Source organism: Aquarana catesbeiana, linkage group LG05, assembly GCF_042186555.1.
Source record: "Aquarana catesbeiana isolate 2022-GZ linkage group LG05, ASM4218655v1, whole genome shotgun sequence".
In the NCBI taxonomy this organism is placed as follows: Eukaryota; Metazoa; Chordata; class Amphibia; order Anura; family Ranidae; genus Aquarana; species Aquarana catesbeiana.
The window spans coordinates 51,469,960-51,484,451 of record NC_133328.1 but is presented as its reverse complement, the minus strand read 5'-3'; the positions used below and the strand labels follow the sequence as shown (position 1 = coordinate 51,484,451).

Sequence of the window (14,492 nt, the reverse complement as noted above, 5' to 3'; positions counted from 1 at the left end):
AGGTGCACCAAAACAAAAGTCTTATGCCTCGTACACACGATCACACATTCCGACAACAAAATCCATGGATTTTTTCCGACGGATGTTGTCTCAAACATGTCTTGCATACACACGGCCACACAAAGTTGGTCGGAAATTCCGAACTTCAAGAACGCTGTGACGTACAACACGTACGACGAGCTGAGAAAAATGAAGTTCAATAGCCAGTGCTGCTCTTCTGCTTGATTCCGAGCATGCGTGGCACTTTGTGCGTCGGAATTGTGTATTCCTATGGAAAATGTGTGATGGGGCCTACACGCGGTTGGAATTTCCGACAACAAGGTCCTATCACACATTTTCTATAGGAAAATCCTATCGTATGTACGGGGCATTACAGTTTTTTTTTTTTTTAAAGCCACCACAGCTTGCATAGAAAAGACTGTCCCCTATCAGCATGTGGTAAAGAAAGACCCTTGCTCTCTCTATGGAAGCAGTCGTCTCTCTGCAGAGGTCCAACACCTCCTCTGATGAGTCAGCGATAGAGCCCTCAATCAGCAGGAAGCACGATTCAACAGGATGCATATTAGACATCTGCAGAGAGATCACTGCTTCAATACAGAGTAGGGATTCTTTTCCACAGCATGCTGGCCTGGGACGGGCTTTTCTACTCTGGCTGTGGCTGCTTGTTAATGAAAACATATTGTAAGACTTTGCACACTTTTTGTTTTGATGCACCCAGATTGTCTCATGCTGTTTTAAACTGAAAGTTCAATTGAACTTTAGGGTGCAGATGTTTTTAGGTCTCATTATTCAATAAAACAATGAATGTGGACCACGAGATACAGTTAGGGACCTTTGCTCTAAAACCTGACAATTGTTTAATTTAAAGAGCTCTAACCATTACATCTCCTTGCTAATTCCAGTCACTGACTATTAAATTATGATGTTAAACGAACAAACGGTGTATAGTTTAACATTTAAGCATGCAGGGCAAAGAAAATGACAAAAAAATAAACACAACAAGAGTATACAACAGAGATTAGCACTACACAGAAAATTCTTTTTGAAATGTCGTGAGTATAAGGCAATATTTAACTCTGTTTTTTTTTTTTAAACACAGACAATGGGAGGCAAAAAGGATGAGAAAAAAAAGTTAAATAGTGGCTCTGAAATCAACATTCAAAGTAGGTGGGTGCATTTCAAAATACAAAAATAAATGCAATGTTTTAGCAGTCTGTTCAGAAGTCTGATATCACTTTTGCCATCAGAAAACAAAAACATCGTCAATATATCGCTCTAACAGTGCAAAAGTGAAAACACATATGGAAGAAAAAGTGAAATCACCATTTATTTTGCCTGGAACCAGTCCCGTCTTAAAAAAAAAAAACAACAAAAATATATATATATAGGAGGCTACAAAAACATTATCACTTGCTTTAAAACAGCAACAATATCTTGATGGCAACACAGCATTCGAATGATTTTCACGGAAACAGCTAAACACATGGTTTGGTAAGAGATCTGCAGATGTGCCATGGCAAGTTTAAGTAAAAACACTATAAAAAAAAAAAAGAAAGTACTTCATGCTATTGCTTAGGAAGCAACAGCAGTAAAAAACAAAAATAGTAAAGAAAAACAAAAAAAAAGAAGAGGAATCAGGGATGTAATGTATTTTGGGTTCAAATAATTTGCATGGGGGTTTTATAACCAGAAAAGAAAAAAAAAACACATATAAAAGGTGTTCAAAAAGTTACTGGCGGATGTAAACATCCCGATTCCACTCATTATCGTTACGTTTCCTAGAAACCTCTCCGTCCTTTTCACAATATCGTTCCCTTGATTTGTGACGGCTGCGGGGTTTGTTGCATTCATTGTGGTCCTGATCCCTGTCCTCGTTTGTCCGGTGCCGAGGTTCTTTGTGTCTGTGTTCGCTAACTGCGTGAGATTCGTCTCTGTGGTTGTGATCCCGGTGGGACTCCTGAGGATCAGCATGTTCAGAAGAGTAATTATCCTTTGGCTCTAGATATACGGAGTCTCTGTTGTCTTGCGTCTCGTCAAAAGTCTCCTGTCGAGAAAGTCCTCTGCTAACTCCACTTCGGTGGTTGTGGTGCTGGGCAGAGGTGGAAGATCGATGTTGAGACTTTCTTGTTGGCGGTTCGGCGGATGCCTCTTCTTCTACGGCCCCAGGTCGTTCAGGAGGAGGATGATCATTCTTTTGCTCTCCTTGGGAGCCCTGCTAATAAAAAAAGTGAACACCTGTTTTAAATGCTAATAACTTAAGAAGTATCTAAACCTAAGAACCCAAATGGAAAGTAAATGGTAAACCTGCAATTACCAAACATCCTCTACTGGGGTGACAACTGTACTGATAAGCGTTGTCACCCTAAGGCAGGAAGTGTTAGGACTACATACCACTTTGCTCTCTTCCCATAGTTTCATAGTTGTTAAGTTTGAATAAAGACACCAGTCCATCTAGTTCAGCCTGAGCGTGTGTGTATTTACCGTATATACTCGAGTATAAGCCGACCCGAACATAAGCCGAGGCACCTAATTTTACCACAAAAAACTAGGAAAACGTATTGACTCGAGTATAAGCCTAGGGTGGTAAATGCAGCAGCTACTGTAAGTGGAAAAGAGGGTCAACAATGCCCATCTGCAGCCTCACTGTGCCATCTTCATGCCCCACTGTACCATCTGCATGCCCCACTGTGCCATCTCCATGCCTCACTGTGCCATCTCCATTCCTCACTGTGCCATCTCCATTCCTCACTGTGCCATCTCCATTCCTCACTGTGCCATCTCCATGCCTCACTGTGCCATCTCCATGCCTCACTGTGCCATCTGCATGCCTCACTGTGCCATCTGCATGCCTCACTGTGCAATCTGCATGCCTTACTGTGTAATCTGCATGCCTCACTGTGCCATCTGCATGCCCCACTGTGCCATGTCCCTGACTCACTGTGTCCATCTGCAGCCTCATGTACCTGATCTCCCAGCGCTGTGACATGCAGTCTAGTCGGCGGCCATGCAGTTTAACAAAGCCCCGACTCCTCCTCGTCCATGACGGAACACTGATTCAGTTTCCCAGCAGTGAGTCAGTGTTCCGCCTATCACGGACGAGGAGAAGGTGGGGCTTTGTTACACAGTACGGCCGCCGACTAGACTGCATGTCATAGCGATCAGGTACATGAGGCTGCAGATGGGCACAGTGACTTGAGTATAAGCCAAGGGGGCTTTTTCAGCACAAAAAAATGTGCTGAAAAACTCGGCTTATACTCGAGTATATATGCTATGTCTCTAGCACTTTCCATATCCCTGTATATTGTGTCCATCTAAAAGTTTCTTCGAATTAGTGACACTTCCAGATGAAACCACAGATTGTGGAAGGAAGTTCCACATCGTTACCGCTCTAACAGTAACCCCTATGCAGTTTAAGGTTAAACCACTTCTTGTCCAACTTCCTTGAGTGGCCACGTGTCTTCTTGAGTGTCCTGAGACTGAAGTTTCCTCCCAATGTTGAATCATTATTAAAATATTTGTATATCACTATCATATCCCCTCTTGGGTGTCTCTTCTTAAGGGAGAATACATTTAATGTTTGTGATTGTTCCTCATAACCTTTTTTTTGCACTTGTCAAACAGAATAAAATGATTCCAACTCTATATTTAACAGAATAAAATGCTTCCAACTCTATATTCAACAGAAAAAATGGAACACATTCGATACATTTATTGTTAGTGTTCACATACATTTTAAATGTTTTTTTTTGTTTATTTTTTTTTACGTTATCCATAAAAAGGTCAAGTCCCTCTTGAACCTCTTAAGTGCTATCACAAAAAGTTCTTAAATTATCTTTGAAAAAACACCCCCTTGATGTTTTGACTCCTTTAAACACTCATTAAAAAAGTGCATTTCACCCCAAAACATATCGTGGGGGGGGGGGGGGGGAACCCTGCTGCTGTGATTTATCAAACCACTTCCTGATGAAGCAGATTGCTGATTCAAGAAACGTGTCAAAGAACCTCCACATTCCCTGGTACTGTATACATGAGATGTGATATAAATGAATCTTATATCTAATAGGTAATCTGGAGGGATAGCAAGGTTTTAAGTGAATGTAGATTGTATATTGTTGACAAACCGTTGCAATACATGAATTTTAAAACTCTAGGTTTAATAAAGCAATAAAGTTATATTTTTTTGGGAATTTAAGAAAAGGAAAAACCTGTTGCTGTAACTGCTTAAAAATTGTTAGTTGGACTTCGACAATTCGTTGATCAAGTCCATCTAAATTTACTCCAACATCTAACACCAATGGTGTCTTCATTGCTCCTCCATCCAGAGGGGAGAAGCCCCAAAGCCGGCCATACATAGATCAAAATTTAGGCAGTTCAACAGGGCAAAGGAACTGTATCATTTTATCAAGCCAGCATCTCTATTTTCAGGACCAGCATAACCAGATATTTTGCCTCTTATGCAGTGGCGGCCCATTAGGGGCGCAGGAGCACCGCCCACCTAATCCATGCGTCCGGCCCCTAATCTACATGAAGGTTGCTGGATGCATGGATTCCAATGATTTTTTTTTTTTTTTTAGAAGCACGTGATTAGAGCCAGAGGCTCTAAATGGCTTAAAAAAAAAAGTGGGGTCAGGGCGCAGAGCACTGCACCCTGGGCCCGCACAGTTGCGTGACAATAGCGAATTAATATTTGCTATTGTCTTCCTGATTCTCCTCCTGATTGGCCGAGAGGAGAAGCAATCGTATTGGCCACCGCACTGAGGGAAGGAGGAGGAAGCTGCCGTGAAGCCTAAGACGCAGAGGAGAAGGAGATGCATGAAGGAGACAACTGCCTGCGACCCAGATGGGGTAAGTGGGGGGCCGACCTGGGAGGTGGGTGTGGGTATGTCGGGGGGATGTCTTGTTTGCTGACCCCCCCCAAGATATACAGCACCAGCCGCCACTGCTCTTATGTATAGTTGCATTGGCAGGGCTTTACCTTTCACTGTGTCTTGTTTTTTGTGTGTATGTTTTGCTGTGCAACTGTATTCTTTTCTTCTCCATTGTTTTTATTGGTATTTTCTAACGCTTTTTTCACACTTTCAATTTCTAAGATTATTCCAGAGGTCATCTTACCTGTGCATTAGAAGCTGAGGGAGGGGTGGCGGGAAGGGTTGCAGTAGTAAGGGTGCGAGATAAAAGTGCATTGGGCGGGGTGCTGCTTGGAGGGTGTGTGGCCTTCCAGTAAGCTTCTAGGTAATCTGCTAGATGTTCACAGGCATCTTCAAGCTGATTCTCATCCAGGATAACATCAAACATTTCCTATGATAAGCATATGTTTGATTACAAGACGTCTTGCTTTAGATATTATAGTAGATCTAAACACTAACCTGATGCCAAAGCACTACATATGATAAACAATTATAATTTTTGGCATAAGATACTGTTCTCACCTTCTTCTAATTTGTATCCAAGTGCTGCTGATCTCCTCCTGCTTCCTTCAGCCACTTCCTGTATACATGTACTCATTACAGTGTCAGCTCCACATTATTGCCCTGGGCTTGTTTCCTTATAGTAACAACAGTGGACCATGCTTGTGCAATGTGGGTTGACACTGCCACTTGTAATCTCCGCCAGAGGCACATTAAACTGGGTGACAACGAAGCAGCATGACTGTGTGATAGTTGTCACCAAGAACAGAAAGTGGCTGAACAAGGTAATTTTTTCTATAGCTTCTATGAATAAAAAACAATCCATGAATGGAGGAGGCGGACCTTTCATTCATCCATCCGTCCTCCATTCATAGATCATTTTACAATCATAGAAGCTATATATATATAGTACAGCTTCAAAGAATATAGAGGGCAAAAAGAGCGGGCATAATCGGCACTCTCAATGAGTGCATCTGACAAGTCCCTTGGCTCTAATAATTGCCGTGGCCTCAGAAGACTATGATGGTGGAATCGGAGGATTGAAGATTTCAACTAAGTCTGCAACCAGCAGCACAAAGGACATATTGCATTGACTGTAAGTAATGTTGCCTGTGCTGATTTGTTTAAAACCTTTTTTGATTAAACTTAGGCTTTTAGGGCTGGTTCACACCTGAATTGTACAGAAATGCGGTCCGCGTTCCTGTGCAATTCTGTGCGGTGAGATTTTCATCCCATTCAATTGAATAGGCTGAAATTGCATCAAAAGTAGTGCATTCAAAGTACTGTGGATCTGGTGCAGGCAAATGCACTGCATTTGGAGTGTCTTTAGGAATATTTTGACATCCGCTACAGATCAAACACCCAGTGGATTTTTAACACGGTACACGCGGGACAGGTGCACAGGACGTAGGGTTTTTGCCATACCACGTTCTGGTGTGAATGGGCCCTTAAAGTCTAAAGTACCACCTATCTGGGCTATGTCAGAAAACATAACATAATAGGGGACACTTACTGGAGGGCACTGTGCTAGTTTGTCAGCTGCTACCATTTGGACGTTTAGATGTTTTGCCTGAGATTTTCCTCGTGATTTTATTAACCTTTGTAAAACCTGAAAACGATAATTAAATGCACATAATGTTAATATACTGAACACATATATTGGCATTACATAAAAATAAAACACATCATGCGTGCCACTTTTGGATAGGAGGAAGAAAGGATTTCAAATGATGTCAAGGGACAGTAAACTTATAGTGTTACTAAATCCACAACAGTAAAATCAGTCTGTATATGCAGTAAAGCTTGTTTGTAATACTCACTGTGGAACCTAAGGGGTTAATCCTCTGCCCTGTGTAGAAAGGCTGTTTGATCCTGTGTTCGCTGGTCCTCCCCTTCTTTTACTGTCCCCAAACCATCCCCTGATAGTACAGAGCCTTGGGGGCAAGCTGCACATGCTCAATCTGGTGTGTTTTCCTAGAGTTTTTTCATTCTTGGGAGAGTGCATGTGATCCGCACAGGACCAATCAGCACTGTCCAGACGACAGAGGGTCAGGGGTCCTGTAGCCTCATAGGATAATCAAGGGAGAATGAAAACTCCTCCTACAAGCTTTAACCAGACACTGCTAGAAGTCACAAGACTGCTCTAATGAAAAAAGGTATTTAGCAGTTTATATTTACTAAAACTATTGCATTTCTATGTTCCGTGTACTGTGGGAGACAAGATATAGTGAATGCAGGGTCCTGGGTTTAGTAACACTTTAAATCAGAGATATGCAATTAGTGGACCTCCAGCTGTTGCAAAACTACAAGTCCCATCATGCCTCTGCCTCTGGGTGTCATGCTTGTGGCTGTCAGAGTCTTGCTTTGCCTCATGGGACTTGTAGTTCTACAACAGCTGGAGGTCCGCTAATTGCATATCCCTGCTTTAAAGGGTCAGTCAACCCGGTTGCAATATTTTAATTTTAGATGGAGCTTGTAGGGTTGAGGCAGTCCTTGGCTTGCTTTATATCTTAAATACTCCCAACAACAAGATCTCCCTGCCACAATTCCTCACTCTGGTCCAGTCCACCTTAAGTTTGGACTGTCCCTGCCCTCCTTTGTGTGTTTCAGTTCCTTCTGTTAAAAATCTCTTATGCCGTGTACACACAAGCGGACTTTCTGTCAGAGTAGACTCTGACGGTCTTTCTGACGGAGTTCCGACGGAGTTCCGCTGAAACGGACTTACCTACACACGATTACAGCGATCGTTTAGAACGTGATGACGTACGACGGGACTAGGAAAAGGAAGTTCAATAGCCAGTAGCCAATAGCTGCCCTTGTGTCGTTTTTGGTTCGTCGGACTAGCATACAGACGAGCGGTGTTCTCGATAGGTATTGAGTCCTTCAGATAGATTTGAAACATATTCTATTTCTAGGTCCGTCAGAATTTTCAAAAAAAAAAAGGTCCGATGAAGCCCACACATGACCAGAATGTCCGACGGAATGATTCCGTCAGACCTTTTCTGCCAAAAAGTCTGGTCGTGTGTACGCGGCATTAGATAAAAAAATAAATGAAATGCCCAACAGGAAGACTGTAATTCCCTCACAATAGCCACAGCAAGTTTGTAGAGCAGGAAACCTATATAGATCTCACCAATAAAATCCCCACTAGATAAAATTGTCAGATGGATAAAGTCTATGTCTTCTACTAAAAACTCAAAAACTGTTTTGGGTGGACTGCCCCTATAGAATAGCTGTTTTGCAGAAATATGGCAATACATTAAATGTAACGACTAGAGGTAAAATTATTCCAATAATGAACATTTCTATGGATTTGTGAGCCTACTGTCACGTCGGTGCCGTGGTCTATCCTCTCAGCTGTCAATGAACCAACTAGTGACACCAGATTTTTGGCAGCCTACTTTAGCTACTTTGAAGCGCACAGACCACTATCCAAAAATCAAATAGGATAGAGAAGAAACTCTATCAGGCAATAGAGGAGATTTTCACTGATCTGCCAACACATGGGATGTCAGCAATGATGGAAACAGGTGGTGGATCTCAAATATTGCCAAGGTCCAGGTTGCACAAGGCCTCTGATTTTGTTGTATATCTCCAGTCACTGAATAACGGAATATAGTAACCTTCACTAGCAAAAAATTAAGTGACAGCTGCTTGCAGGTATTAAGCGTAGATACCTAGAGGTTTCTGCACATACCTACAGCAGCTTTCACTTCCATCTGCTACAGTTGAATTCTGGGCCAGTCTGAGCTGGCAATGCTCAGACACTTCAAGGAAGTGTTGGAGCTTGCCTACTCCCTCCAGTCTCACACATACCCATGGGTCAATGAAGCAGACTAGCATACTGTAGTGATGGCCAATAGGAATGTGTAAGGGAACAGGCAAGCTCCAAAATATACAGAAGTGTTGGAGCTTTGCCAGTTCGGAATGACCCAGCATTTTGGCATTCAGAGCTTAAATCAAAAGAAAGAGCACCAGACCAATTTCATAAAGAAGTCCAAATCAGCTTTAAAGTAGAACTATAGGCAAAACTTTTTTCTTCATTTTGGATTTTCTTCCACTATCTGTGTCCAATTGTGGAGATTTCCCTTTACTTCCTGTTCCATAGCCAAACAGGAAGTGAGAGGAAATCTCTGCAAATTAAGGGAATTCCCTGGGGACCCCCAGATCACTAGAACTAGTGTCCCCATTGGAAGATTCCCCCTCTATTACTGTTCTGGGGACAACCCAAAATTTAGGATATTCTTTTACTTTCTCTTTCAGTGATAATGGTAAACAGGACATATAGAGACAGCAATAAAAATAGGTGTTCTAATCCCTCTGTACTTTATCCAAAACTAAAAAAAAAAAAAAAAAAAAGTTTTTCCCTTTAGTTATACTTTAATGATTCAAAAGACAGCCAGCACATTCAGGAGGAAATCATTCTACCCCTTTATCAGGGCTACAAGACAAATACAAAGATGTAAAATTATGAAAATTGTAAATTTGTAAAATTTGTAAAAAAAATTACATAAATCAATATCCAATTATACATAGTGCCTAAAACTAGGAAATTATAAACAAGATCAAAAACTGTCCATTTTAGTAGACTAAAATACAATGAAAACGAAAACAATTCAGATGACTAAAATACGACTAAAATTGCATTTTAGTCAAAAGTCTATGACTAAAACTAAATCGAAAATTGATGTCAAAATTAACACTGGTTATATATCACAACAGATAAATCTGTGTCTGTAGTACATGTTCAAACCTTAATACTATAATTAATAACATGTTATTAGATTTTTACTTCAGGAGTATAGGGTGAGTTTGGAAATTTTAGAGAAATGCTTAAATAATGCATTAGAATTTAACTAAAACCATTAGATTTTTGTTGACTAAAATGCACTGGAGATTTTAGTCGACTAAAACTAAAACAATTCAGATGACTAAAATACAACTAAAGCTAAAATAGCATTTTAGTCAACAGGCTATGACTAAAACTAAATTTGACATCAAAATTAAAACTGGGTTGCATGTGAGTCGCCTAATCAGAGCCAGTGAGCTTTTCCACTATTTGTCGTCATTCCATTTACTACTCTATATCAATAAATATTGAAGTCCCGACACCTCTTGGATGAATCCCTTTGAACCTTTGTACATCTGGAATAGCAAGGGGCAATGAGTTGCTACAGGTAAATGGAAAAATTCAATGTGTATTTGAGATCAGTTTGTGATGCTTTCAACTTTCATCTGAGTTACTTTTCAGACCCATTTGTGTGTCACGGTTTAGCCTGCAGTTTCCTGCCTGTGTATTCTAACCTCCTTGCTGCAGTGCTTCTGCTAGACCTCTGATTCTTTTCACATGTGTTGTGTGGCTTCTGTGCTCACTTATGGGCATCACCTGAGGGTTTTCATTTCCTTCCTTTCTAACACTAAGACATGCTCAGTGTAGTCCGCATTGCCTGAGCATCTTCCTAGTTCTCTGAGCTCCTGTATGCCTAGTGTTTCATGTATTCAGTGTCTGACTTCCCATGTACCGACCCCGGCTTCGTCTGCTGTTTGTGCTTGTCTGCCACCTGTTCCGACCACAGCTTCTTTCCTGGATCCTCTTCTGTCTCCTGCTATCTGTACTCTGCATACGCGAGTAGTCTCTGTATCGTCAGCTGGGCGTACCTGGGGGCCACCACCTGGTTATAGCTCACTGCAAGTCCATCCTCATCATCAGGGGCTCTGGTGAAGAAGCAGGGTGGGGCTTCGACCCCGAGCCCTAGGAAAACCTTAGTTGGCATTCTACAAGGGCCCACTATGACAGAAACCTGGCAATGTGCTTCTGTTGACCTTCTTCTGGGCTACATTTGATCCCCTTCAAACCCACATCAAGCTGCATCAAGTTTTATAGGGAGCACTACCTGTTAACTCCCAAGAGATGAGTTCTTTCACAGTTGCTTTTGAACCCTTTCTGACCTGCTTCTATGCTGCTGATTTTGCATTCTCAACTTGTATGGGAAGAAAAACAATTCTGACACCAAAACATGCAGAAAAAAAGTATCTTAGACATAATGCTTACACACGTTACTAAAGCAAACTTACCTTTGGAGAAGAAATCTTTACATAAACTATGATGGGGGCCAGGGAGGTCTTACTAAGTTGCGTTGGATGGTTGATGGTATCCGCGTCAAGAACTACAAGCTGTAACGTCCTCGCTAACTCAAAGATCCGTTCAATTTCACTCTGGACTTCAGCTGAGGATACAGAAAAACAAGAATGAAAGTCATATGGCGCATATCAACAGGAAGAAACCTGGCAGAAGTGGTCCGGCTCAGATTGTGAAAAAAATGTGTTAACCTTTTAAAGGTTTTTCTTTTGATAATTTTAGCAACATGTTCATTCAGATAGAGATAACATTGTAGAAGGCATATTTGATAATGGGTTAGTGGAAATTAAAATGAATCACTTTTTCCTCAAAAACAAAATACAAAAAAAACTTTAAATTAGCTGTAACAAAAAAATAGACTGTTATGAAGACCTAAAACTGTACATCATTTGGGATTTCAAAGGAAGACATGTAGATTTTGAGGGTCTCAAACAAGGTCCTAACACCTGTGCAAAGGCTGCTTATGCCTAAATCTGCGTTGCACGACACAGGGAAGAACATTTCTTTACTGAACAGCCTTGTAGCCCCTTTTTTGAACCTTTCACAATCTAATAGAGCAAAAAACATGGTTCTTGTTGGTCCTTTGACAATCAGTAGGTACATGTTGAATTTATATAAATAAAAGTGCAGCGCTAATAAAGCAATGGTAGAAAATAGGGGAAAAAACTCAATATAAAGAAGTCCAAATAAATAAGTGCAACACACAGTGACAAATAAGTTTAAATAAGTAAGTGCAGCAAAAAGAAGGAGCACCAGACCAATTTCATAAAGGAGTACAAAACAGCTTTAATGATTCACAAGACAGCCAGCACATTTCAGGAGCAAAAACATGTTCCCCCTTCATTAGGGCTACAAGACTGCCTTCATGGCAGTCATCTCAGACTTGTATTACTAAGCCATACAATAAGGCTAGCCTCGGACGACGTCAGACATGACGAAATGCGTAGGACGAAACAAATGCTTGTGACATCATCACACACTTCGATACAAGGAAATGGCCCGTCTGATCCCCGGGATCGTTTTCTTATCTGTTGAGTGCTTCTCTACTGTAACATTGTAAGTGTTTAGTACATTTTATTAAATCTACAATTTGAGATTTTACACTATGTGGCTCTTTTGGCTTTCTCCTTATTGCATGGTTAAATAATACAAGTCTGAGATGACTGCCATGAAGATGTTATTGGACCTGGAGAAGGAAGTGCACACCATTCCAGATGAGAACCATTTGGAGATATGACATGCAAGTTTACTCTTTTCTTTATAAAAAGGAGTCCATTTGCTCTGGTAAGCATTTTTTTTTGGCACAAGGTGGTAGATCACAGTGATGTCATAATTTATGGAGAGTCATAAGAAGGTGTGTATATGAAGATAATTTTGGGCCTGTCGCCATTTGCTGCACTTACTTATTTGGACTTACTTGTCACAGTTTGTTGCACTTATATATTTGGACTTGCTTTATTAGCGCTGCACTTTTGTTTATATTTATTGACCAATCTGTATCAATTGACTTGTCAGCTAATATGTTTATTTCTTTGAGAGCAATTTCTCTTTTTAGACATGTTGAATTTATGAATTGGATAGCTTTAGAAAAAAAAAAGTCAATCCCCTAACCCCCTCAGAGAAATTCTTACCTTCTTCCCCCACCTTCACTGTGCAGCCCTGCCTGAAGTGCAGATCATCCACAGAAATGAATGGGGCTGCTGGGCATGTATGCATTAAGAAGAGGACTCCACAAGCATGTTTTGCTTGTTCGGTGTCAGGCAGGGTTCAGCTTTAATAACTTGGGAGTGGGGAGGAGTTCAGGGGGTGGAGCTTTGACATTCTGGGATCACAGGACGCTTTGACCCACTCCATGTGACAGCACTGGGCCAATCAAATGCTGTCTACGGGGAATCTATTGCCCTGTGTAAGCTACGACTCCAGTGACTCGCAACTTACATGGTGTTTTCCTTTCACTCCAGGTTGCTGAACTGAGCAAATGGTAGATAAGCATTTTCTCTCTGCAAGGTCTTCATTAAAAAGAACCTGATACTTTGCTGCCGATTGACAAGCACATGTTCACTTTAAGACTGGTTGCTATAGGCAAAACAGACATTTCTGCAGTTCAGTTTTTGTACATTTGCCAAAACCCCACAGCAGCCTGGACCAGTGACCTCTGCTGGAGTGCTGCAGTATCACAGCTGAAATCCGACTAGGAACAGACCTGACAGTTGGATTGTGGCGGACAGGGGCGTTGCTAGGTCTACAAAACATCTGGGGCTAGAGCCCATAGCAGCATAGTAAAGAAAGTCATACACATGTATATACAGTAATATACGTGTGTGTGTGTATATATATCCCCAGAGAGCCCCCCCTTACATCAGGGTCCCCAGAGAGTCCCCCCTTACATCAGGGTCCCCAGAGAGTCCCCCCTTACATCAGGGTCCCCAGAGAGCCCCCCTTACATCAGGGTCCCCAGAGAGCCTCCTCCTTACATCAGGGTACCCAGAGGGCCCCCCATCTACATTAGGGTTCCCAGAGAGCCCACCTTACATCAGGGTCCCCAGAGAGCCTCCCCCTTAAATCTGGGTCCTTAGAGAGCCTCTGCTTTAAAATCAGGGTCCCCAGAGAGCTTCTCCCTTGCTTCAGGGTCCCCAGAGAGCCCCCCACTTACATAAGGATCCCCAGAGTACCTCCCCTCCCCTTTGGGGACCCGTGCAGAGACTCGGGGCTATTGGCCCCAGATTCGGGGCTATAGCCCCAAAAGCCACCCCCTAGCGACGCCCCTGGTGGCGGATGCAACCCAAGTCCAACCAGCAGTTATTTCTAAGGCTGGGTTCACACTGTTGTGTCCACCAAAGTAGGGAGACTTTGTATTGTGACTTGCTTGCAACTTAAATGCAACTTTGATGTTTTGGGACTTTGGCCAATTATAACAATACAGAATGTGACACATAGTTTTTAACTTACGAAACCCTCTGAAGTTGCAGCCAAAGTCGCAAACATAAGACAAAGGAACAACTTCCTTGCATCTTGTGAGTTTAACATTGGAGTCTATGGTACTCAAACGCAGAAAAGTAGTGCAGGAACCATTTTTATTTTTTTTGTCACTGCAACTTGAGTTTTAGCAATTAAGACAGCACCCATTGAAATGAATGGGAGAAGTCGCAGCAATGTGAACCAGGGCTTGGGCAACCTGTCATGAAAGAGGTATGCAGGATAACACTGCTGATTTATTTTTGAAGATGCAAGTGGCATGACTGTGATATGGTTCCTTTGGCTTTAATATTTTATAATTCATTATTTCTAAATCTTTTCTGGTAGAAGCATGTACCAAGTTAAGGAGAGACTCCTGTACACCTTCTTCTGGTCAGTGACTCAATGTATTGAAGAGAATCAGCATGATAACAAGCTGAGTTACATGTTCAGAAGGAGGTCCATTAGGGCAGCCCTTGTGCATGTACTCT

At 41.8% G+C, this 14,492-nt stretch overlaps 1 protein-coding gene across 11 annotated transcripts in view; it reads right to left on the bottom strand.

The window, feature by feature from the left end:
• Positions 1-824: 824 nt before the first annotated feature.
• CACNB2 (calcium voltage-gated channel auxiliary subunit beta 2) overlaps positions 825-14,492 on the bottom strand; it is a 426,586-nt gene continuing 412,918 nt past the window's right edge. For 7 of the 11 annotated variants that reach the window (XM_073629732.1, XM_073629737.1, XM_073629740.1 and 4 more), the window contains 4 exons: positions 10,983-11,134; positions 6,421-6,516; positions 5,113-5,298; positions 825-2,215 (listed from right to left, as the gene is read on the bottom strand). In XM_073629732.1, the coding sequence (XP_073485833.1) occupies positions 1,730-2,215; positions 5,113-5,298; positions 6,421-6,516; positions 10,983-11,134 (920 nt within the window). In that variant the 3' untranslated portion in view covers positions 825-1,729. The remainder of the gene's footprint in view (positions 2,216-5,112; positions 5,299-6,420; positions 6,517-10,982; positions 11,135-14,492) is intronic. The other 4 variants (XM_073629733.1, XM_073629739.1, XM_073629743.1 and 1 more) reach the window with 1 other exon arrangement.